This window comes from Rana temporaria, chromosome 1 (genome assembly GCF_905171775.1).
Source record: "Rana temporaria chromosome 1, aRanTem1.1, whole genome shotgun sequence".
Lineage (NCBI taxonomy): Eukaryota > Metazoa > Chordata > Amphibia > Anura > Ranidae > Rana > Rana temporaria.
In genome coordinates this window covers 99,042,541-99,066,348 of record NC_053489.1, presented here as the reverse complement: position 1 = coordinate 99,066,348, position 23,808 = coordinate 99,042,541, and the positions used below count along the sequence as shown (strand labels likewise).

Sequence of the window (23,808 nt, the reverse complement as noted above, 5' to 3'; positions counted from 1 at the left end):
TGGGACAGGTAAGTGTCTGTTTATTTAAAGTCGGCAGCTATGCGTTTCCTAGCTGCTGACTTTTAATAAACTAAAAACGTTTGGAACTCCGCTTTAGGTTTCACTTCTCTTCTACGCAGTATTGAAATTGCAGTGTGCTTCTGTGGGTAATAGAATCCTGTAATGAGGAAGTAGGGGAAGCTGTTTTTGGCTTGTTAAAATGTTAGTTCCCTAGGTTATGCTTGTGATAGTTGTAACTTTTTTTATTACTGATTTAGAACAAGTGCACAACCTAGACATTTATCACTTTACGCAGAATTTCCAGATGAACATATGTGTTTATGGTTAAATGCAAGAATTTCAGATTATTGCAAAATGAGCAAACGGTGTGGCCAGTGGAAATAATGAATATAATTCTAGTAATGCATCACTGGAGAGATCACCAGCAGGAGGATGGAGGTCCTGATTATTCTATATACAGTGTCTTGAAAAAGTATTCATACCCCCTTGAAATTTCCCACAATTTGTCATGTTACAACCAAAAAGGTAAATGTATTTTATTGGGATGTTATGTGATAGGCCAACACAAAGTGGCACATAATTGTGAAGTGGAAGGAAAATGATAAATGGTTTTTAAATTTTTTTTTTTTTTTTTTTTTACAAACATGTAAAAAGTGTGGTGTGCATTAGTATTCAGCCCCCCTGAGTGAATACTTTGTACAACCACCTTTCACTGCAATTACAGCTGCAAGTCTTTTTGGGGATGTCTCTTCCAGCTCTGCACATCTAAAGAGTGACATTTTTGCCCATTCTTCTTTGCAAAATACCTCAGGCTCTGTCAGATTGGATGGAGAGCGTCTGAACAGCAATTTTTATGTCTTGCCACAGATTCTCAATTGGATTTAGGTCTGGACTTTGACTAGGCCATTCTAACACATGGTATATAAAATAAATGCTACCGGCGCAAAGAAAACAAATGGATCTCTATTGATTCAGTCTGCTGTAATCAGATATATGCCACCCTAGAGTGGAATAAATGTAATATAACCAGTTGTGGATTGTGCTGACTACCAAGTTCGGCATCTACTTTGTTATAGCAAGCTATACATTAGGGTTTGAGTTTTTTTTTATTATTATGAAGCTAAATACCTACCTTATTTCAAAGCGCTGCTGTGCAGTCACGTGACCTGGCTGATGTCCGAGGGGAATCTCAGCCCCTCCCGCAGTAGTCCTTAGTTTGGGGAAGGAGAGCGCCGGGAGGTCACGTGGCTGTACAGCAGCGCTATGAAATAAGGTATTTAGCTTCACACCTACTTTATTATGTACAGTCTGGAGGAAAGAAAGGGGAAACCTGATTGGAAACTTCAATATGTTGAGTAGGTTATTAACATTATAAAAGTTTTAAGAACCCATAATGTATCTAAACATTTTGGACAGTTTCACAATAGGGACCCTAAATGCTTAACATTTTGGGGACTTGAGAAGGTGCAGCCTCACTGGAGAGGGGGGAATTTTATTCGCCAACTCAGCCAGCGTGAATCCTTTTGGATCTATGAAAGTCGGGTTCTTGTGTCGGGGGGCCTGAACGTCGAGTTCGACCTTAGACCCCATTCACATCTAGGCGTTTTTACGCCTGTAGCGCTACGCCTCTGCCGCCAGAGGGCTGGAAATACATGTCCCTCTATGGAGATGGTTCACATCTCCACGCCGAACGCCGGACGCCTGTCGCCTGCGGCGTGAAAAAAGGTCCCGGACCTTTTTTTCAGGCGTCTTCGAGCGTTCGGCTAGGAGATGGCAATCATCTCCATAGAGGGGGTCATCTTGGGACACATCTAGGCGGACAATACCCGCGTTTTGTCGCCGCAAATCGCGGTACGAAACGCCGCTATTTTTACCGCGATTTGCGGCGACAAAACGCCGCGATTTCGTCCGTCTAGATGTGAATGCAGTCTTAACTGCTTTATTTCCAATAAATGATAAGGTTATGGTTATCATTATTGAATTTTTATATACTTAATATTAGGAAAATATTTTCAGTATGTTACCTTACCCATCCTCTTGTTTCCTGTTAAGATAATATATAGTTTTCTATATCTAGTTCTATGTATTTTAAAATATTCTTAACTAGTTTTTAGGGTTATATTTGTGTTTGCATATTTAAGTTGTATATTTGCATGAAAGGTCGCAGGTGTATGTCTACAGTATACTATGATTAAAATGCTCCATGTTACACATGGGTATTTTTAGTATTTACGCTAGTCTTATGGTGACCCCAGGGATGGATGTGTCTTAATTCGGCCGATGGGGGTGTGTGTTTTTGCCTGTGCTTCCAGTGGGGGCCGGCCAAATCACCATGACTTTCTCCTTGGTTACCTGACTGGTATCTATAGACACTGGGTGACGTACTAGCTCCACCCACCGCTGACGAAGTCCAATCCGGACGTAACGTGCGTACTGGGGAGGAGCTTTTCCTGTGACGTCACCCGCGTCCTTTCTGCTGCTGCTCGTGGCTGTTGCTCCGAGTTTTTATTTTATATTGCCAATCGCCTTCTGGCCAGTTGTTTTCTGTCAGATTGTCTGCAGACATACCAGATCAACTGCAGTATGGTGAAGCGCTGTTTTTTACCTGAAATAAATAGTCTAAACTTGGAACGTGTTTTTATTTTTTTATTCTGCATTGGACCTACTATTCACTGCTGCATTGGACTCCACTGCACCATCTCCCTTATGGTGAGAACAAGCTGTCTTTGACCACTTGTGAAAACCATATGGTCCATCTCATCTGGTAAGGAGGCATTTCTTATACTGGTGGAGGATATCATCACATTTGCCGAAGATTTTTGCCATTTCACTGGGTGTCATCTTAATTCTCGATTCTTCAGTCAAGGACTTTATTTGCGCTGCACTTTTATTATTATTTGTCATGTTGAGTAGGTGAATGAGTTTCTGGGGGGCAGTATTTTAAATATGAAGCCAAGATCAAGAACATGGGAAGATGACCTCAAATTAACTGGAGGAAAGTTCAAAACTAATCTTAGAAAGTATTGTTTCACTGAAAGGGTAGTTGATGCTTGGAAAAGACTTCCAGCAGAGTTAGCCAGTCAACATTAAAGTGGAGGTTCACCCTATAAAAAATTTCTAACACTACATCCAGCCCAGTTCTGCATATAAAATGACACTGACCTTTTTTTTATTTTTTCGTAGATAGCGTTTAGCCGTGGAATTCACCGTGGCTTCCGGGTAGGGAATCCCGCGGGAGTGGGCGTTCCTATTGACATGCCAATTGATTGACATGCTAAACGACGGCGCACACAGCGCGTCATGACTTCCCGAAGGAAGCTCGGGTCGGCTCGGCTCTATTCGGCGCCTGCGCACCGGCTGGATGTAGTGTTAGCAATTTTTTATAGGGTGAACCTCCACTTTAAGTGGATTCAAACATGCTTTGGATGATAATAGATCTATACTCGGATAAAAAATACATATATCATTTTTTTTTTTTTAAATGGGGCAGACTCCATGGACCACTTGTTTTTTTTTTTTTTTTTTTTCTGTCGTCAGAATTCTGTTTTTTTTTTATCTTGGTGTCTTAAAGTATTGAAGACCGAGACAGTCGGTTAACTGTTTCTTTTTTTTTTTTTTTTTTTAAGCGGCAAGCGCTGGAAGTCCCCATGTTGTTTTTTTCTATGCAAGCTTATTTTAACTAGGAGAAAAAAGCTGCTGGGCACCACAAGGCTTGCTTGGTCAAAGAATTGGTAGTCCCTTTGTCATGGGCCTCAGCATGTTGTTTTGTGCTCTTTGCAACATGCTAAGTTCATGCCCCATGCTGATTGGAGTGCTCTTGCTAACTCAGCAATGGGGGAGATTTTGAAGCTCTGCAGTGAGACCACTGCTTACCCACACAGCAATGACCCTTTTATGCAGCATGCTGACAGGCCACATACCTCTTTACTTTGCTGTGGAAAATAAACAGATTTTCGACTTCTGTAGTTGTAGGCACCCTGGAGCAATTTATCCTCAAATTTGCACAATGGGCACTTTCACTTTTTCCTGGCAGCTCAGCTTCCCCCTCCTCCCATCTTCCACCAATGACCAAGCAGCCTTCCTTTATCTAATCTCTATTTTGATGCTGAAAGCTAAAGAAATAACTACTTTTACTGTGCCTTTTTGATGACCACAATGCCTATAGTAACAGAGGTTAGTGATGGTATGTTTTAAGCATTTTGTGCTAATTCATGGGGTGGTACACCTTTACAAATAAAAAATACCTATACATATCAGCTTCTCTAGTATATTAAAAAGCACTCAAATGGTTTTTAAAAAGATGCTTAATTTCCACGGCAGTTTTTTTTTTTTTTCCTCAACTATACAGGTTGCTTCAAATTGACATCATCTGCAGATAAAGTTCATCCCATTTGATCTGTAAATGTATAAACCCAAAGAAACAATGTTTCTTTTTATCTTTTTGTTTCATCAACTGAGCAATGTTGTTAAAAAGCATTTCCTGGCTGCTTTTTTTTTTTGACAGCTCTAATTGCAGAGATTTTGTTTACACTTCAGCTGGGGAACCGCACTGACAGCTGAATGAGTCATTGGTTGTCAAGGACGTGGCGGCCCCTCTCCTTAACAACCAATAATTGCTGGCTTTTTTTAAATTATTATATACTTCAGATGTCAGGGAATCTCTCTGACAGCTAAAAGAAGAGAGCCTGAAAGTATTCGTTTCCGGTATTGGAGCATTTGCACGAGTATCGATTTACTTGCTTAGTATCGGTACCAGTATTGGTATCGGTGCAACCCTAATATTTACTTGTCGGCCACTTCATGGTTTCCATGCCTAGGCAAATTATGTCCTACATCACCAAAGTCTTCAGGAGGGGCGAGGAGGAGGGGTCTTCTCAGCTAAGCACACTTCCCTGCAAGCATGCTTGAGCTAAGGGTAGATGGATTCCAGGAAGCAAATGTTATATGAATCATCTGCCGATACTCAAGATGACTGCAGCCAGAAAAATGCTAGGAGGGTGTGTTTCAATGTGTTTTCTATGCAAAATAAAGCATGGAGACATGGATGGGAGAGTTTGCATTGAATAACAAAAATAAACTAACTAGCATTTTTGGTTTGTGGTGCTCAGATGCAATGTAGTTCCGCTTTACGGTAGAGAAATGCCCTAGGACAGTTACAACCCCCTCATCCCCAAGCACTGGGGACAGGTCCTGCACAATCTGCTCTTTTGAGCTTCCGAGTTCTATATTGGGATTGGCTCCTGCAGCTGTTTGTCAAGAGCTGGGAGGAGGGGACGGAGTTGCGGCTTCCCGAACGCTGTATATTTCAATGGATGCACCTCTCCCAGGCCTGGACCGCACACAAGCGGGTGTCTCCTTAGCAGCCAATTGGCTAACGAAGACATCCGCAAACAGGGGGTTGAGAGCAGCAAGTTGGGGAACAGTCCTAAAACTAAGGCACAGTGGGGGCAGATCCACAAAAGGATTACGCCGGTGTATCTATAGATACGCCGGCGTAATTTTAAATTTCCCACGTCGTATCTTTGTTTTGTATCCACAAAACAAGATACAACGGCATCTGGGATCGATCTGACAGGCGTGCGTCTTAGTACGCCGTCGGATCTTGGATGCAATTTTTCGGCGGCCGCTAGGTGGCGTTTCCGTCGAAATCCGCGTTGAGTATGCATATTAGCTATTTACGGCGATCCGCGAACGTCCGTCCGGCCGGCGCATTTTTTTACATCGTTTGGGTTCGGCTTTTTCCGGCGTATAGTTAAAGCTGCTATTATGAGGCGTACTCAATGTTAAGTATGGCCTTTGTCCCACGTAAATTTTTTGTTTGTTTTTTTGCGTAAGTCGTTCGCGAATAGGAATTTGCGTAGAATGACGTCACCGTCGTAAGCATTGGCTTGTTCCGGTTAAATTTCGAGCATGCGCACTGGGATACCCCCAGGGACGGCGCATGCGCAGTTAAAAAAAAACGTTGTTTACGTCGGGTCACGACGTATTTACATAAAGCACGCCCCCATTAAAACCATTTGAATTCCGCGTCCTTACGCCGCCCAAGATACACTACGCCGCCGTAACTTATGACGCGAATTCTTTGTGGATTCAAAATAAAATAAATAAGTTACGGTGACGTAGTGTATCTTAGATACGCTGCGCCCGGCGGAAGATTACGCGCAGGTACGTGGATCTGCCCCACTGTTTATAAAAGAAGATTATACTTCTGGAAATCTAGACTTCATCAAAAAAAAACAGGCTTCAGTATCACTTAAAAATTTTCAAATGCTTTTTATATCTGCCCTGGCACACTTCTTTCTCTACAGCACATATTTTGGCCTCACTTTCATGTGTGGCTTTGTCCATCCCCAGCATTTGGCTGCATTGTGATTATAGAGGTTTCACAGACCTGACAAAGCAGCAACTTTTCAAGTGACAAACCTTCAAAACAAACACAAGGAAGTGCTTAAGTGTAAAGACTAAGAAAAATGTGTGTCCAGCTCCACATCCAGGCAGGAACACCCGGCACCAGCCTCCGGAGATTTGAAAATGATGAGCTTTTAATTGGCAAATGGGGATTTGTAAATATGCATAGCATTTATTTAATGGAGTTCACCATTTCTTTGAAACTGGCCTACCCTGTAATTTTGTTTGATTTAACTTTTTGTTTCTGTTTCCAGCTATCGTGGATGATGAAAGGCTTTCTGCGGAGGAAATGGATGAAAGGAGGCGACAAAACATTGCCTATGAGTATTTATGCCACCTAGAGGAAGCCAAAAGGTAAAAAAAAAACACGTATTTGCATCCTTTTGTGTCAAAACCCATCATCCATTGTTATAGGGAATTCTTAGAAGATTTGCTTATTTAAAAATAGAAATAGGATGTAACGCATACAGCTCTCCTTTTTGGTTTATTCGTTAAAGTGGAGGTTCCACCTATCCAACAACTTAACCTTAAACACAAGGGCATAGTTAGCCTAAAAAACGTTCGCCAAACAAAAAATTTTAAAACGTTTGTTTACCTTTCTTTATGGTCTGTGAAGCAGGCACTTCCTGGTCTGTCTGAGTGGGGCTGGGCGTGTCTATTTCTTTCCAGCATAGGGCTTCAGAATGCCAGGAGCTAAGATGGAAACTTCCATTGCTGTATTTTATAAAGTTTACTTTCTGATGAATTAAGAATGCTGGCGCCTAGATTCCTGGGACGGGTGAGTACATTATTGTACATGTACTAAGCGGGAGAAAGGATTTTTTAAAAAAAAACGAATTTCGGGGGAACCACCCCTTTTAAGGCGTGTTTTTTTTTTTTTTTCCTCTTACAGAACTGTGCATTCTTAGACAAAAGATACTGTATAAAACATTTATTATGTTTCTACTTTTTCATCCTTGTGCCGTTAAAGGGATAATCGAGGCAAATCTGAAAATGATACATCCTGCCTGTTTTTAGGGCTTTTGGTTTCCATGAAGGCAGTACTTGGTTCAAAGCCTGTGGCTTTCAGTAACTTAATGTGATTGTAAAGGCAGCAAGTTTTTTTTCTTCCTTTTTTTTTTTTTTCTTTCTTTTAAATGTTTATTTCAATTTTAAAGAAGTACAGGAAACGATAAAGACAATGAAGTAATACAATCTCAAGGGGTAATATATGTGTACATTACATAGTACAAGGATTCAGTTGCTATATGCAACACAATAAGCATTGATAGGTAAGCTATGCTTGTGTGTGTGTGTGTGTGTGTGTGCATGTGTATATGTATATTTATATATATGTGTGTGTGTGTGTATATATGTATGTATGTATATGTATATATATATATATATATATATATATATATATATATATATATAATATGTGTGTGTGTGTGTGTGTGTGTGTGTGTGTGTATATGTATATATATATTCAGGGGAAAAAACTTTACACAGCCCCCTGGCAAGATTTTCTTCTTATTTGTGAGGAAAAAGTCTGAACCATTTGCATGGGAGTAGAAGGTATAGTCTCGCTCAACCTCATGCATACATCTCCAAGGATCATATAGATCTTCATTGTTGATGAACGATGAAAAGATTGATGATTTGCGTCTGTCGTGATTGGACGAGTCCAATGTGTTGTCTATGATGTCATGGAAGTCACCACAGATGATTAGTGGAGTATATTTGTAGGGGCCCAGCTTATTCCCAAGCTTTTTTATAGAATTTGCGTTGGGCGGTATTGGTTACTTAAACATTTACCAGTGTCAGGAGGTGGTTATCAATGGTAGGAGATAAGATAATAAATCTACCTTCGTCATCTGTGTCAACCTTGTGTAAAACAAAGGTGACTTTAGCGCTTATGGCTATCCTCCTCACTCTGCATTTTTCTTAGTGGCATTGGCGAAAAAGTAATGGGGGTAACTTTTGTGTGTACAAGAGGGCGGCTTAACATTAGAGAAAGGGGTCTTTTGGACGCAAAGTATATCCGCATTTTGGGAAATTGCTTCTTTCCAGAGAAGAGTTCTCTTAAAAGGAGAATTAAGCCCTTAAGCATTAATGGAAGTAATGTTTATGGACATATTTTTAGATTTGATGACCAGGTCAATGAGGTTGAGCGAAACTATAGCATTTTATACAACATGGTAGTAAAATAGTAATTTATTAAACTGGTAATTTGAAAACTAAAACAGAGTAACAACTATTTGCTAGGAATAAGCTGTTGTAAACATTTTAAGTAAGACGGAAAGAAAGTGTATCCACTGACTGGACTTTTAAGGCAGTCAAGTTCAAACCTAGAATAGTATTAATTTTTGTTATGTACATTTTATTAATTACATACGTAGTGATACAAGATAAAAATGGCATATAAATGGAATGTTCTGTACTGTATAGGAGTTTAAATCAAATCGTCCTCACAACGATTGATGCAATTTCTTGGTAAACCGTCCAACATTTTGGAGAATCAAGTTTTCTTCTTCAGGGGTATATAGAAGAATTGGTCATGTGTATGTTTAATAAAACTCTCTTCTGCATGACATTCCATAAAGTATTAAAAACAAGAAAAGTCACAACAGAAATTTGACCTTTGGGCCGAAGTCCCTCGTCTTTTTTTTTTTTTTTTTCCCACCTAGTAACACCCCTGCTGCCAACGCCATGTTTAACTGTTGGTATTATGTTCTTTTTATGAAATGCTGTGTTAGTTTTATGCCAGATGTAATGTGACGCACACCTTCCATAAAGCTCAGCTTTGGTCTCATCAGTCTAGAGCAGGGGTTGGCAACCCGTCGATCGTGGGCTACCTGTTGGCTGTGGGTAGATGAAAGGTAGAACCTGAACAGGTCTGCGCTGCCAACCTCCGCCTCCTGTAGCTGCCGGTCTGTGCCCTCAGCCGAGCTTTCAGTCCTCCTCTGTCCCTCCCCATCTGCCTCCTCTGCCACTTTCATTAGTGAACAGCGGAGAGCGAGAGGCAGCACAGCTCAGGACAGAGGGCAGGCGGAGGAGCTGGCCAAGTTAACTTGACTTTTCTTGTCAAACTGCAGGTGATTGATTGCTTAGGACCTAGCAACCAATCACAGCTTGTTAATATGAAAAGTCTCTTGGCCAGCTCCTCCCACCTGAACCCTGCATTCTGAGCGTAGCCCACTCCTGAACCCTGCATTCTCCTGTAATACTTTTTTTATTTTTTTATGTCCACTGCGTTTGCAATCTACATTTGGGGTTAACAATGTATCACCCGCAGTGCAGTGGCATTGCGTTCTGGTGTGAACCAGCCCTCACAACAGGACACTGTGCTCTGTGACCTTGGTTTTTATCAGTGTTGTTCAAGTAGATCTCCATCGCTCTATGGTTGCCTACCCCTGGTCTACAGAATATTTGCCCAAAAGTGTTGGGGATAATTAAGATTTTGTTTGGAAAATATGAGATGAACCATTGTGTTTTTAGGTCAGCAGTGGCATTTGCCTTGGAACTCTCCCATGGATGGCATTTTTGCCTAGTCTTTCTTATTTTTGAATTATGAACACTGATATTAATGGAGGCAAGAGAGGCCTGCAGTTCTTTTATGACCTCCTGAATGAGTTGTGTTTGGAGTAGCACTACTGTTCCAAGTTTTCTCCATTTGTGGATAATGGCTCTCACCATGGTTCACTTGAGTTCCAAATGGCTTTGTAACCCTTTACAGACTGATATGTCAATTACTTTGTTTTTCATCTGTTCTTGAACACCTTTAGATTGCGGCATGACGTGTTGCTTTTTGAGATCTTTTAGCGTCCTGCACTTTGTCAGACGGCTTCTATTTAAATGGCTTCTTGATTCAACAGCTCTGGCAGTAATCTGGCCTGGATGTGGAAAGTGAAATTTAACTCCGCTTGCCAAAAATGTGGTCAATCACAGGTCATTCATAATTTGGTTAGGAGGGGTAAGGTGGGGAGGCATACAGTCAAGCAGGTTTAGACAGCTTTTTTTTCCCTTAATAAATTACATCGTCATTTAAAAATTGCATTTTGTATTTACTTGGGTTATTTTTGTGTAATCTTAAAATCTGTTTGATTTCAATCATTTAAGTAACACATGTGCGAAAATAAATAAATAAATCAGGAAGGGGGCAAATATTTTTTCACATCACTGTAAAGATAAAAAAAAAAAAGTAGATAACATAGACCTGTTCAGTGAAGCAGGGCACAAAGTCATTTGTTTGTTATAAAAAAAATATATATATATATATATATATATATATATATATATATATATATATATATATATATATAATATTTCATTGACCTGACAGCAGTAGGTATATTTATTGGTACTTGTATTTCTTTATTGAATATTTCTGATGTTCATTTTTTTTTGACAAAAACAAACAAAAAAAATAGCTAAATCCCCTAGTACATGGTATCGTTTTGCCGTCAACTGCTAATGTATTCTTTATGTACTTTTTTGTATTGCTATTTCTAGCTGGCCTAAAGACAACCGTATTTATGTCTCATTATCTGTGTTCTAGCTGCCAAAGGCCATGTACTGTGTGAAGCAGTGGTAATGGAGACGTGCCCAGTGCACTGACAGCAGATCATAGATCATTACCAAGACTTCTATAATAATAATAATGATGGTAATGTGCAGTCTGCATACATACTCTCCTTTCTTTTTTTTTTTATAAAGTGTAAAGCTGAATATCGACTAGCCATTCATTTGTTTTTCAGTGTAGAAAATGATAATATTTCTGCAACACAATGGAACTCTTCACCATGGAAACCATTTATATCAGGAGAGAGAAATATTTACCGTATTTGATTTATTACAGGCATTTTATCGAGCGCTGTAAATTTACAACGCTTTGCGTATTCTGTACATTGACATCGGTCCTTGCCCTCAAGGAGCGTACAATCTAAGGTCCCTGTCTCGCATGCATGCACATACACACACATACACACACATACTAGGGTCAATATTAGATGGGGGCCAATTCGCCTACAAGCACCTCTTTGCAGTGTGGGAGGAAACGCACACAAGCACAGCGAGAACTTGCAAACTCCATGCAGGTAATACCCTGGTTGGCATTTGAACAGAAGACCCCAGTGCTGCAAAGCAAATGTGCTAACTACTAAGGCACTGTGCTGCCTTATCTTTCAATTACTTTAACCTCTGCTGGAGTAAATGTGCAATAAATGCCTTATAGCAAATGTTAAACACAAGAGAGATTGAGAGAGAGAGAGAGAGAGAGACTAGCTGCCTACACTGCTGGGAGGTACTAGAGACCGGCCAGGTAAAATGCGTGGAAGCTTTTGTGGACGAAAGAGGGGGGGAGGAATAGAGATGAGGGCTGTGGAAGGGCAAGGTGTGCAGAGATGGGGGAAATGGTGAGTGTAGTGCAGGGAGGGGTGAAAGTGAGATGTGGACAGTCTGTGAAAAAGCTGAACCTCGCACACTCTTAAACCCCTACACTCTGTATGTAGTGTGCTCCTCAACATTGAACTCTGCATAGGGCACCCCTGAACGCTGCACTCATTCCCAAAAACCCCTTCTGCGGCTTCTGGATCATCACAAAGTGTTTCTTCACCAGCAGCATCATCAAGGAAGGAAGTCTTGCAAACTACAACCTCCCAAAAATATACCATACCTTCGTTTTTAGACAAAAATTATACATGGAAATCAGAAGAACATTCATCAAGCTTTTGCAAGAGCAAAAGCTTGATGAATGTACCTTTTTGAAAGAGTTTTATACTCCTTGAAATTTTCCACATTTTGTCATGTTGCAACCAAAAATATTTTATTGGGATTCCCCCTCCCCCTGTGCAGAGACTAAAACCGTGAGATTTTATTTGTATTTTATGTGATAGACCAGGCATCCTCAAACTACGGCCCTCCAGCTGTTGAACTACACATCCCATGAGGCATTGTAACACACTGACATTCACAGACATGACTAGGCATGATGGGAATTGTAGTTCCTGAACAGCTGGGGGGCTGTAGTTTGAAGACCCATGCGATAGACCAACACAAAGTGGCACATAATTGTAAAGTGGAAGGAAAATGATGAATGGTTTTAATTTTTTTTTTGCAAATATGTGAAAAGTGTGGTGTGCATTTGTATTCAGCCCCACCTTTCACTACAATTCACTACAATTACAGCTGCAAGTCCTTTTTTGGGATGTCTCTACCAGCTTTGCACATCTAGAGAGTGACGTTTTCCCCCATTCTTCTTTGCAAAATAGCACAAGCTCTGTCAGATTGGATGGAGAGCGTCTGTGAACAGCAATTTTCAAGTCTTACCACAGATTCTCAATTGGATTTTTAGATCTGGACTTTGACTTGGCCATTCTAATACCATTCCATTGTAGCTCTGGCTGTATGTTTAGGGTCATTGTCCTGCTGGAAGGTGAACCTCCACCCCAGTCAAGTCTTTTTAAGACTCCTAACAGGTTTTCTTCCAAGATCGCCTTGTATTTGGCTCCATCCATCTTTCCATCAACTCTGACCTGCTTCCCTGTCCCTGCTGAAGAAAAGCATCCCCACAACATAATGCTGCCACCACCATGTTTCACAGTGGGGATGGTGTGTTTAGGGTGATATGCAGTGTTGGTTTTCTGCTACACATAGCGTTTTACTTTTAGGTCAATAAGTACAATTTTGGTCTCATCTGACCAGAGCACCTTCTTCCACGTGTTTGCTGTGTCCCCCACATTGCTTCTCGCAAACTGCAAACGGGACTTCTTATGGCTTTCTTTCAACAATGGCTTTCTTCTTGCCACTCTTCCATAAAGGGCAGCTTTGTGGAGTGTGCGACTAATAGTTGTCCTGTGGACAGATTCTCCCACCTTAGTTGTAGATCTTAGGTGGACAGCCATTTCTTGTTGGGTTTGTGTCATACTTTCCATTTTCGGATGATGGATTGAACAGTGCTCCGTGAGATTTTCAAAGCTTGGGATATTTTTTTATAACCTAACCTTGCTTGAAACTTCCCCACAACTTTATTCAGACTTCCACCTTGTCCTAGCGGTAGTACCATACAAATGACCAGGTTAGGAAGTTACTAGAATTGGAGGACATTGTGTCCGGCTAATCTGTGTAATGATGATCTTTTGAACAATGCCCTCCACTTCTGAGGTTTCTGCAACTTAGGAAAAAGCTGGCACAGCATCTTGGCATGTAACAATATTATTATGTTTTTCCCTTCACCTACTGAAAATGCTGCTGCAGGTTTATTTTGTAATGGACGTGGTCCATAAAGGTTAATTGAAAATCGGAAGAATGTGAAAGTTCAGCTTGTCATGGAAGCATTTTGTATTGAAAGAGTTAAAATAATATACATCCCAAAGAAACCTTTGACCTGCACAATTAATCCTTGTGTGCAATAACCCAGCTCAATATTTCCTTCCTCAAAGGGGTGAACCTGCCCCATTTGTTTTTTGTTTGTTTTTTATTCCAGTGTAGGGATCTGAGCCATATATGTGTGGTCTGCTCCGGTTGATCCCCCTTTATTTTTACTCTTATAATTAGGGCAAGAAAAGATCTTTAAAAGAAAAGCCAACTGAATCTTCAGAGTTTTGTAACATGTTATTGTTGATTTAGTTCACTTTACAAAAGAGATCACTCTGAATAATTACAGATGCTGGCTGAATTTTGCTGTATGGTTACTAGGCCAGAGGTCTGCAGTACCTCTCCCCGGCGGCCTAGTAATTAAGCAGCTTGGATTAGTTGGTGGACTACTGATCCCAGCTAGCTCAACTTGCAAATCCTGCGCCTACAGGCCACATCGATTTGACACGGACCCCACAGTCTCTCCTCTCCTCTGCATGCCTCTTCCAGAAATCCACTGTGTCTCACTCACCGGCTCCCTCCCAGGCTCCTCCACTGGGCCGCGCACCCCCCCTTCAGATGGGTATGGGCCCCTGCTGCTATCTAGCACTCCATTATCCACGTCTCCCAGCCAACAACTCCCCTCCAATGGGCTGGACCTGAGCTCATATGGGAGGCCTGCCCCTGTCAATTCTAGTTGGGGATTGGTTAGGGCTTCTCACATGAGCTCCCTATGACTCAGCCCTGCCTCTCTTCCAGAACATTCTCCCTTTAAGCAATGGAGGCACCCAAGAACTGAAGAAAAGGTGGTCACACCCACTGCTACGTTAACCACTCCCTGCCCTCAGATCAAAACTAACAGGCCTAGCATGCAGCATAGGCCTACCTAAATTGACCTGCTCTGGCAGCTACACAAATCCTCACTCTAGCACCTACCTATGGTAGAGGGTGCTATATTTTATTTTCAAACAAAATTAAGGTTTCCTATTTAGCATAATAAGCTAACTACCAGCAAGAATAAGTCTTTACATTTAAAGAGCACCTGTCATTTCAGATCCATCATGGCACCGCCTGTTAGCGTGGCACCCACTCACCTGCTGCTGCCACGCCCTTCACCTTGTTGTGTCACTGCCGCATCACCAGCCGTCTCAAAGTGAATGGGACTGTCAGTGAGTCAACAATTGCTCTTTAAAAATTATGATTTAAATCTAGTTTATTTAAATCAAGCCTTTGTACTAGTGATTTAAAACAAATCCACCCTGTCAGTGGGTACAGTAATAACTCCCAGCATTGGTGTCAGTGGCTGTAGTAATAACTGCAGCATTAGTGTCGGTGGGTGCAGTAATAACCGCAGCATTGGTGTCAATGGGTGCAGTTATATTTGTGATCCCACATTTTTGTTTCCTGTGGCACAAGAATAAGAAGTGGGGGAATTGGTGTTAATGGGAGTGGATGGCACAGGCCATAATTATAACCTCCCTTGCCCACTGTACTAGAAACTGTTGATGCCATCAGGACCCCCAGCACCCCCAGCAAGCGCCCACGTGGCATATGAATATGTGCATAGTAACGAGAGTCATAAGACAGCTCTCTCACCCCTAGGCATGTGCCTGGGCACACCCTAATCACTCTATGACCCCCCCTCACTGCCCCAGTTTCCCTCCATGTTGCCCCCCCCCCCCCCCCTGGAGTGCTGCTGGCTTTTCTCCTCTTCCCTTGGCTGCTGCAGGGTGATATTTCAGGATGGAGAGTGGGGGGAAGGGCTAGAAAATATGTCATTTACCTGCCCCTTCCTTTTCTAAAAGAGCACAGTCAGTCACACTGTTTATTCATAACTGAAGCACAGTAAACGGTGTTAACTATGTTTAAGTTTGTGAATGAACAGGAAGCCACAGAGTACTTCCCATTAATTCAGTGTTCAGTGCAGCTGAAGCTGCAGAGAAAGGCATGTGTTTTGAGCTTTGGGGTGCACACCCCAATGCAATATTCTGCGCACGCCTATGCTCCCACTGCTCCTGTTTTACTATCTGTGCCTATCATTATTCCTTTCACTGCCAGAGCAAAGTTGCAGTGACATCCTCACTGTGCTGCACATATCCTGTACAAAGGGCAGAGCTGTGGTTAAGACTACAAACTGCCTTCAGGAAATTACAGGAGGAGGGGGCGGGTAAGAGGACCCATCACCCTGCACAATGAGAAAGCAGCATTGACCGGTCTTTATTTCAGGAATCTCCTGTACAGGGGAAAAGTTCACATTGGATTGTATATGGTGTGTGTGTGTGTGTGTGTGTGTGTGTGTGTGTGTGTGTGTGTGTGTGTGTGTATGTATGTGTGTGTGTGTGTATATATATATATCTCATATACATCATATACAGGGTTTTTTTTTTCTCAGAAAATAGGTGCAGGAACTCAATCACGCCCCCCCCCCTCCCGAAACCCCCTCACACGCACACCCTCCAAACCTCATCATATAGTGGGTTAATAGTGTGGTTAAATTTCACTATCAGTGGAAGGGTCTTAAAGCGGTTCTCCACCCTAAAGTGAAGTCCCGCTGATCGGAACCCTCCCCCCCTCCGGTGTCACATTTGACACCTTTCAGGGGGGAGGGGGGTGCAGATACCTGTCTAAAGACCGTCGCCCCCCCCCCCCCCCCTTGTGTGCTGGGAACACTCGGCTCCCAGCACACAGCGGGAGCCAATCGGCGGGCGCGGCACGACTCGCGCATGCGCCGTAGGGAACCGGGCAGTGAAACCGGAGCGCTTCACTTTCTGGTTCCCTCAGCGTGGATGGAGGGGGGAGCAGCAGGGTGACGAGCGATCGCTCGTGCTCTGCTGCGGACGGCGCTGGACTCCAGGACAGGTACGTGTCCTTATATTAAAAGTCAGCAGCTGCAGTATTTGTAGCTGCTGGCTTTTAATATTTTTTTGGGGTGGAACATCCGCTTTAAGGGGCATTCAATGCCAGGAGTGCATTACAGACAACGTGCAGAGGTCAGGGGTGCACTACAAAGAGTGCAGAGTTCAGCCTTCTTCCACAACCGTCTACCTCTGCATCCCCCATCCACATCCCACTTTCACCCATCTCCAGCTCTGACCTCTCAATGCAACCCCCCCTGTCCTTTAAAAGCTCCACCATCATCCACATATCTTACTTTTTATTAAGCAGAAGCACCCAGCTGGCTCTAGTACCTCCACTGTAGGTGACTTCTGTGTTTACAGGTTATAGTGGTAGGCAGAGAGCCTCAGACAAAGGTGGTGGTGAGTTCCACCAAGTTCGAGAGAGAGATTTTTGTAAAATAAAAAAATTAAGTAAATACCGAATAAAACATTTGTTGAATTCCTTTTATTGGCCTTGTCGTGGAGGTTTTCCCTTACTACCTGATCTGGAGACACAGCAGGTAGTTATTGAAAGTGACAGTTCCAAATATATATATTTGTTGGTTCTATCACAAATGTTAGACTGTGCTGGTGTTACAAAATACCTTCCTGTCTGTTGATATTTAATCCTCTGTCCTAATTGCAACATTGTTTTGCAGCGTTACGGACATTTTTCATAAATTTGCTTTTTTTTTTTTCTTTTGCATTATGCAATTAGCTGCGATTACCTTACACATGGTGGAAAATTTAATATACGGAGGTGTACACACCCTGACTGGGCCTGGAACTTCAGATAAGATTGGTGACAGTTGTATGAGAACTGATATTGGCCAGCAGCTTGGCTGATGCCTGAAATCTGCCAGTCCGCCAGAAATACTGCATGTCTACTGAAGTCCCAGGATCTGTAAAACACCGGGTGCTCGGATGAGCATATGCAGTACTGTCTTGTAGAAAAAGTCCACCACCGACCAACCTTCTCTCCCCATTGGCCTTGCGTGCAATTTAAGGTGGTTCTAAAGGCAAGACATTTTTTAACCTTAAAGAGGAGTTCCACCCAAATTTGAACTTCCTCTTATCCCACTCCTCACCCCCTTACATGCCATGTAATTTTTTTGGGGGGGGAGTGGGGGCTTCAGGAAGAGTGGGACTTCCTGTCCCACTTCCTCCTTCCTGTAGACGACTAAGCTTAATCGCCTACAGGAAGGGGCTGCTGTAGGCGATCGCCTAGGACACGTCGCAGGTCCTAGGCGATCTCCTGGCCAATTACACGGCGCCGCGCCGCTCGCGCATGCGCAGTGCCGCTCGCGCATGCGCAGTAGGTGCCCGGCCGTGAAGCCGAAAGCTGTCACGGCCGGGTGCCCACACTGAGAATGAAGACGCCGGCCGGGGAGGGGGGGAGAGGAGAGGAGAGGAGCGGAGCCCCGGCCGGCGCGTCGCTGGAGCAGGTAAGTGTCTGTTTATTAAAAGCCAGCAGCTACACTTTTTGTAGCTGCTGACTTTTAATAAACATACAAATTGGCTGGAACACCCCTTTAATGCATTCCCTGTAGTTGTTTTGCTGACCCTCCACCCAACCACCACCGTAAACAAATCCTTTCTCAATCCAGAGCTGTGCCCATCTGTAGTAACGATCTACCCTCTCCCTGCTCTCACAGGACACTGAGATAGCAGCAGAAACATTGATTGGCTCCTGCTGCTGTCAGTGAAGTTCTGTGATGAAGGGGTGGGGCCAAGCCACACTTTGTACATGTATGGAATCGCACAGTTAGGCTCGTGAGTGAGCCCTCATGAGTGCGTCATAGCAGCTGGCTTTCTATGGGGGCACTTGCAGAAGAAGAGGGGCCGCTTTGTGAAATACCATTGTACAGAGCAGGCAAGTACGAACCTCTCTCACTTTAGGAAAGAAACGTTTTGCCTTTTTATAGTCACTATAAGTACTTTTTGAACCTTTTTTAAGTGGAACCAGATCTACTGATACAATTATTCCTCAAACTGTCAGCAGGGCTGTGTTAATGAGAGGGCACACCTGGGCATTGCCCAGGGGCCCCAGTTGCACGGGGGGGCCCCTGCACTTCCCCAAAGCAGCTGGTCCTTGAGCCCACGCTGCCCCAAAATTGGGGGCCCCATGATGGCACTGAGAGTGATAGATACACAGGGCAAGGCAGTCTGCCGCCTACCTACTTGATGTCTGTTTACCTTCACTGTCATCATCGTAGGGCCACCAGAGCATTACTTTGCCCAGGGGCCCATGATGCCCTTAAGACGGCCCTGCCTGTCAGGCATCGTTCACATGACCAACTGATTAAACAGGCAGTTATTCTGTGTTTTTACAGCACCCCCCTCCCCTGACCGCCTACTGGTAAGTTAAAGGGGTTGTAAAGGTTCGTTTTTTATTTTCTAAATAGGTTCCTTTAAGCTAGTGTATTGTTGGTTCCAGGGGGGGACTGACAACTCATGGGCCCCCCAGGCAATAGATTATGGGGCCACACAGTATACATACACACACACACACACACACACACACACACACACACACACACAAAGAATACACATACACACACTGAAAAGGTACTGGACAGGCGGGGCAGCTATAATCTTGGTATTTTTTTTAAAAACACAGATTTTTACATGCAAAATGAAGGAAAAACGTTCTGGACAGCCGCACTCCAAAAATAAATTGCTTTTATTTTAAAATAAAAAAACACACAAAAAGCATGCCACAGCAAGCGGGGTAAAAAGCTGATGCGTTTCACACCAAACTTTAGTGCTTATTCATAGCACATACTGTCCCTGGTTTTACTGAGGCTGGCAACCCTGATGGGGCCCCCTAGTGGCACGGGACCCTTGGGCAGTGCCCGAATGGTCAGTCCGCCCCTGGTTGGTTCACTTACCTTTTCCTTCGATTTCCCTTCTAAATGTTTTTTTTCTTTGTCTGAATTTCTCACTTCCTGTTCCTCCTCAGTAAGCTGTTCTGGCTGACTAACCCCCAGCCAGAACGGCTCGGATGATGGGGGCAAGCTTACTGAGGAGAAATGGGAAGTGAGAAATTCAGATAAAGGGAAAAAACATTTAGAAGGGAAATGGAAGGAAAAGGTAAGTGAACTAACAATGCACTAGCTTAAAGGAACCTATTTATAAAATAAAAAACAAACCTTTACAACCCCTTTAACCTGGTCAGCGGACATGTTTTTATACAGGCTGGTAGGCAGTGCCGCTTACCATCTGAACCCCACTTAAGTCAGTGGGACCGATGGGATTTCAGTGTAAAATCACTGTTGCTGGGTTTGTAGATGATCAAACACACAGCACCATGGCAACTGCAGATCTAAATAGAGGCTAAGATGTCGCCGCCTTTGGCTGCAAAGGATAAGTTCTGATTTAATGTTATCAGAAGGTCTTGGAAATGTATCTGACACACCCTGCAATGAGGAACTGTGACTTCCATGTAAGTCAGAAAATGTGAGCTGCAGATTTCTCTTAAGAGTCTTTGTTGGACTAGATCTGCTGATCCGAGTGCCTGGGGCAAATTGGACAAATAGACAATTATACTGGAAGTGGATTTTGGTGATCGTATAATTGTAACCAAAACAGAAAATTCTGAGGCGATTTATTATATTGTGTACAGTAGCTTGTTGTTTCCATGGCTCCCGGCTGCCCTTCAAATGCATAATTTCTCATTCATCCTTCTATTTGATATGATGCATTCGCCTCTATAAATAATTGTACTTTTAAAACCTAGTTCCAGCATGGGCAGCATCCCATTTGGTTCCCCCGTCCTTCAGGAGATCTTCTAGTATTAGCAGTAGGCAGTCCTGGGTACTAGGGTTACACCAATATCAGGATCGGTGCCAATATTAAGCATTTGCACAAGAACAACTTAAACTGATTCCTTTGCTGCGCGATTTGAGCCCATTCAAAATTAATGGGCAAAAAGCCCACTTCAAAGAATCGCATGCAGTTTCTCGCACTGCTCCTGTGTGAACCCAGGCTTGTCATAGTGAGTTCACACAGCCTGGGTGCGGGAAACGGCATGCGTTTCGGATGGAAATTGCAACTCATTCCTGTTAAAATCACATGCGACTTTGCGATTTTTAGCCCATTAATTTTGTATTTGTATTGTGTATGAGCTCAAATCGCACTGCATGGTATCCGTAATTGGTATCAGCAAGTGCTTGAGCACAAGTATTGGTGCTCACTCTTAAAAAGCAGGTATCAGTTCCTCCCTACTTGGTATTGTATAGAACGATGCTTACATTGTTACAATTGAGCACCATTCTATGCATAATGTTCCTGTGGGCCCAGGCTGTGTGATGATGCAACCATTCGGGGAGAGCGCCATGGACAGCCTGGGCTGACAAGAATGGGGTTGAATGACATCCACCCAGAGAAAAATCTGGCAACCTGCAATGGAAGAATGTAGCTAGCACTAGAACATGGTGAGGGTAGTAGTTGGTTAATGCTGAATTCCAGGTGTGATCTGTATTGCAATGTATACTTTGGTATGTGTATTGTATACCTGAGGGACTGTTTTGTTTTTTTTCCATTGAAAAGCCTGTGGCGTGCAAAACACAACTCAAAAACTCCACCCGGTGCAGGAAAAAATGTGCACACACAAAGAGTGAAACACAAAAAACTGCGACGGGTGCATTGTCAAATGGTCCTCCGAAAAGGACCTAGCTCTGATCCCCCGGGGCGTTAGGCTCCTGGCAGGGAAAAGAGTAATCTGTGGCCCATAAAGCCGAAGCCATATGGACCCACCTTGGCCCAAGCAGCCGAAGCCACAAGGACCCAACATCCTCAGAGGGACTGCCGAAACAGAACCCTCCTCGGTGAGGCTCCCCCGAAGTGAGACCCCATAAGAGCCGGCGAACTAAGCCAGAAGGCCATGTCCGACTCCCAAGACTTTCAGAGCAGGCCCGAGGACCAGCACCCTACTCGCCACACTTAAATTGCAAGCGCTAAACAAAAAAAAAGACCAAAACGTGACAAACAGGGGGTAAAATAAAAAAAGAAAGTGGGGAAGAAGGAAGATGGAAGAGTGAGGTAAAGTGACCAACGTGCAATACGTTGGCCGGCCCTCCGGCCAGGAAACAAAAATCCCTCTGGTCCTAGCCAAAAGGCCCGGCCCAAGAGGCAGGTGTGAAAAGTGTGAATGTGGAGATCAGTGACCTAAGGTGCCACACAATGAGTGCCCCTCAACACTCGTGCAATGTATGGCACCCCTGGACTGCCACTCCAGGGGCACTATCTCCACAGGCTTTTCAACGGTCCCTGACCCCCGGTCCGGACCGGCAGCACCCTTCCCAGCCAGGAAGGTAGGAGAAGAGGTCGGGGAGAGCCCACCTAAGCAGGCTACTACCCACAACCTCCAACTCTCCCACCTAATTACATTTTGGGAAATACTACCCACCCCTCCCGGTAAAAGGAGAAGCAAGGGTTCTCTCCCGAACAACTGACTGGGGCAGACACCACCAAATCCAGGCCAAAGGCCAGGGACCCGGCCCTTCAGCTTCGACCTCATGCCTCTGTCCCGATCAGAAGGCTTTCACCTCCACGCCAACAGGCTTAGCGTCCGCCGACTGCCATCCCTTTCCCTCTGCTCAGGTACTAGGGATAGTCAGCTTAGCACCACCTATTGGCAACTGATAAGAACAGATACTGCACTTGATCTTAGCCAAAAGGCCGAGACGCTAACAAACGCTATATTAAAAGACTTTGATAAAAGCTGAAAAACTCACTGCAAAGCTACTGGCATTTTTATAATGTTATTTTAACGTCCAGTGTGCATGAGGCCTAAGGCTCCATTCACACTGTACGCTAAAATAATGTTATGAAAACGGCAGTAGCTTTGCAGGGAATCTTTCAACGTTTTTGCAATAGCGTTTATTAGCATTTTTTAGCGTTGGTGTTTTTTTTCTTTTTCTTTTTTTTCAATGGATCAAAAACACTAAAAAACACTGGGAGCCACGTTTTTGAGCGTTTATAGGCGTTTGACGTTTTTTTTAGGTAAATAAACAGCACTTTGACTGTGATTTTTTGGCGTTCAGAAAAAATCCCATAAACTCCACTGCTATGGACACATAGGCTAACATAGTGTTGAGTTTTATTGGCTTTAAAAAATAAATAAAAATGCCCAAACTCCTAATAAACTGCAGTTTATCAGCTCGTGTGCATGGAGCCTAAATGTAACCATATTGCTACACTTAGAGGCGCCTCTCTTCTCTTTTATACATTGTAGCTCCTGTTGGATTTTACTTCTAATCCCCTTGTGGAGGCTTCCATTTGTGGATGAACATTTTATGGTTACACAACCTATCACATTGCTAAAATCTTTTTATATGGAATGTAAACTGAAAGACTTATAATTAAATGCTTGTGGAACGAATCATCTGAGTTTCTATCATTTCTTATGGGAAAATTTGCTTTTATATACAAGTGCTTTGGATTACAAGCATGTTTCTGGAACCAATTCTGCTCACAATCCAAGGTTTTACTGTATGTGGAAATGCACGTGAATATGTTATATTTTTAGGCAGCAGACAACTCACCTGCAGCGATTTCCTGCGATGCCATTATTTTTGATTGCCTCTGTCAGCTTTTTAGATCTGTCTCTGTTGTCTGTTCCCAACAGGGATAGAGACGGCAATTACAACCTGAAAGACCCTTTAACCCTTCCCCACTCTATCGACGACCAAAAACACATTTTGATGATAATACTACATTATTAACTTTAAGGCCTATTCACACTGGGATGCAATACGCCACAATGTGCACATTTTCATTGTTGCGATATGTTGCATTAGGCAACCCATTCAAAATGAATGCAATTCTTGCTGTGCTTTGGATGCAATTCAGTACACAATGAAGCGCATGTTGTGCATTGTGGTGCGCTGTAATGCATCAGTGTCCTGGAGGTGCATGTTGCATTAACCAGCACAATTTACAGTGCACTACCACAACGTGGCATATAATGGAATAAATTGGTGAATGTAACCTGTAAATAGAAAGAAAGAGAGGCTATATTTGGACTTTGAGGGTACCGTATATTAACTTTGACGGCTTAAAACCAGTTAAGATAATTAACCACTTAAGACCCGAACCAATATGCAGGTAAAGGACCTGGCTCCTTTTTGCAATTCGGCACTGTATCGCTTTAATTGACAATTGCGCGGTCGTGCGACGTGGCGCCCAA

At 43.2% G+C, this 23,808-nt stretch overlaps 1 protein-coding gene and 1 pseudogene across 3 annotated transcripts in view; one reads left to right on the top strand and one right to left on the bottom strand.

Moving 5' to 3' along the window:
• The window catches only part of IQGAP2 (IQ motif containing GTPase activating protein 2), a 416,293-nt gene that overhangs the window by 113,880 nt on the left and 278,605 nt on the right, over positions 1-23,808 (top strand). For all 3 annotated transcript variants that reach the window (XM_040341144.1, XM_040341136.1, XM_040341153.1), the window contains exon 2: positions 6,663-6,762. In XM_040341144.1, coding sequence (XP_040197078.1) covers positions 6,663-6,762 — 100 coding nt within the window. The remainder of the gene's footprint in view (positions 1-6,662; positions 6,763-23,808) is intronic.
• On the bottom strand, positions 22,182-22,310 carry LOC120925243 (annotated as a pseudogene).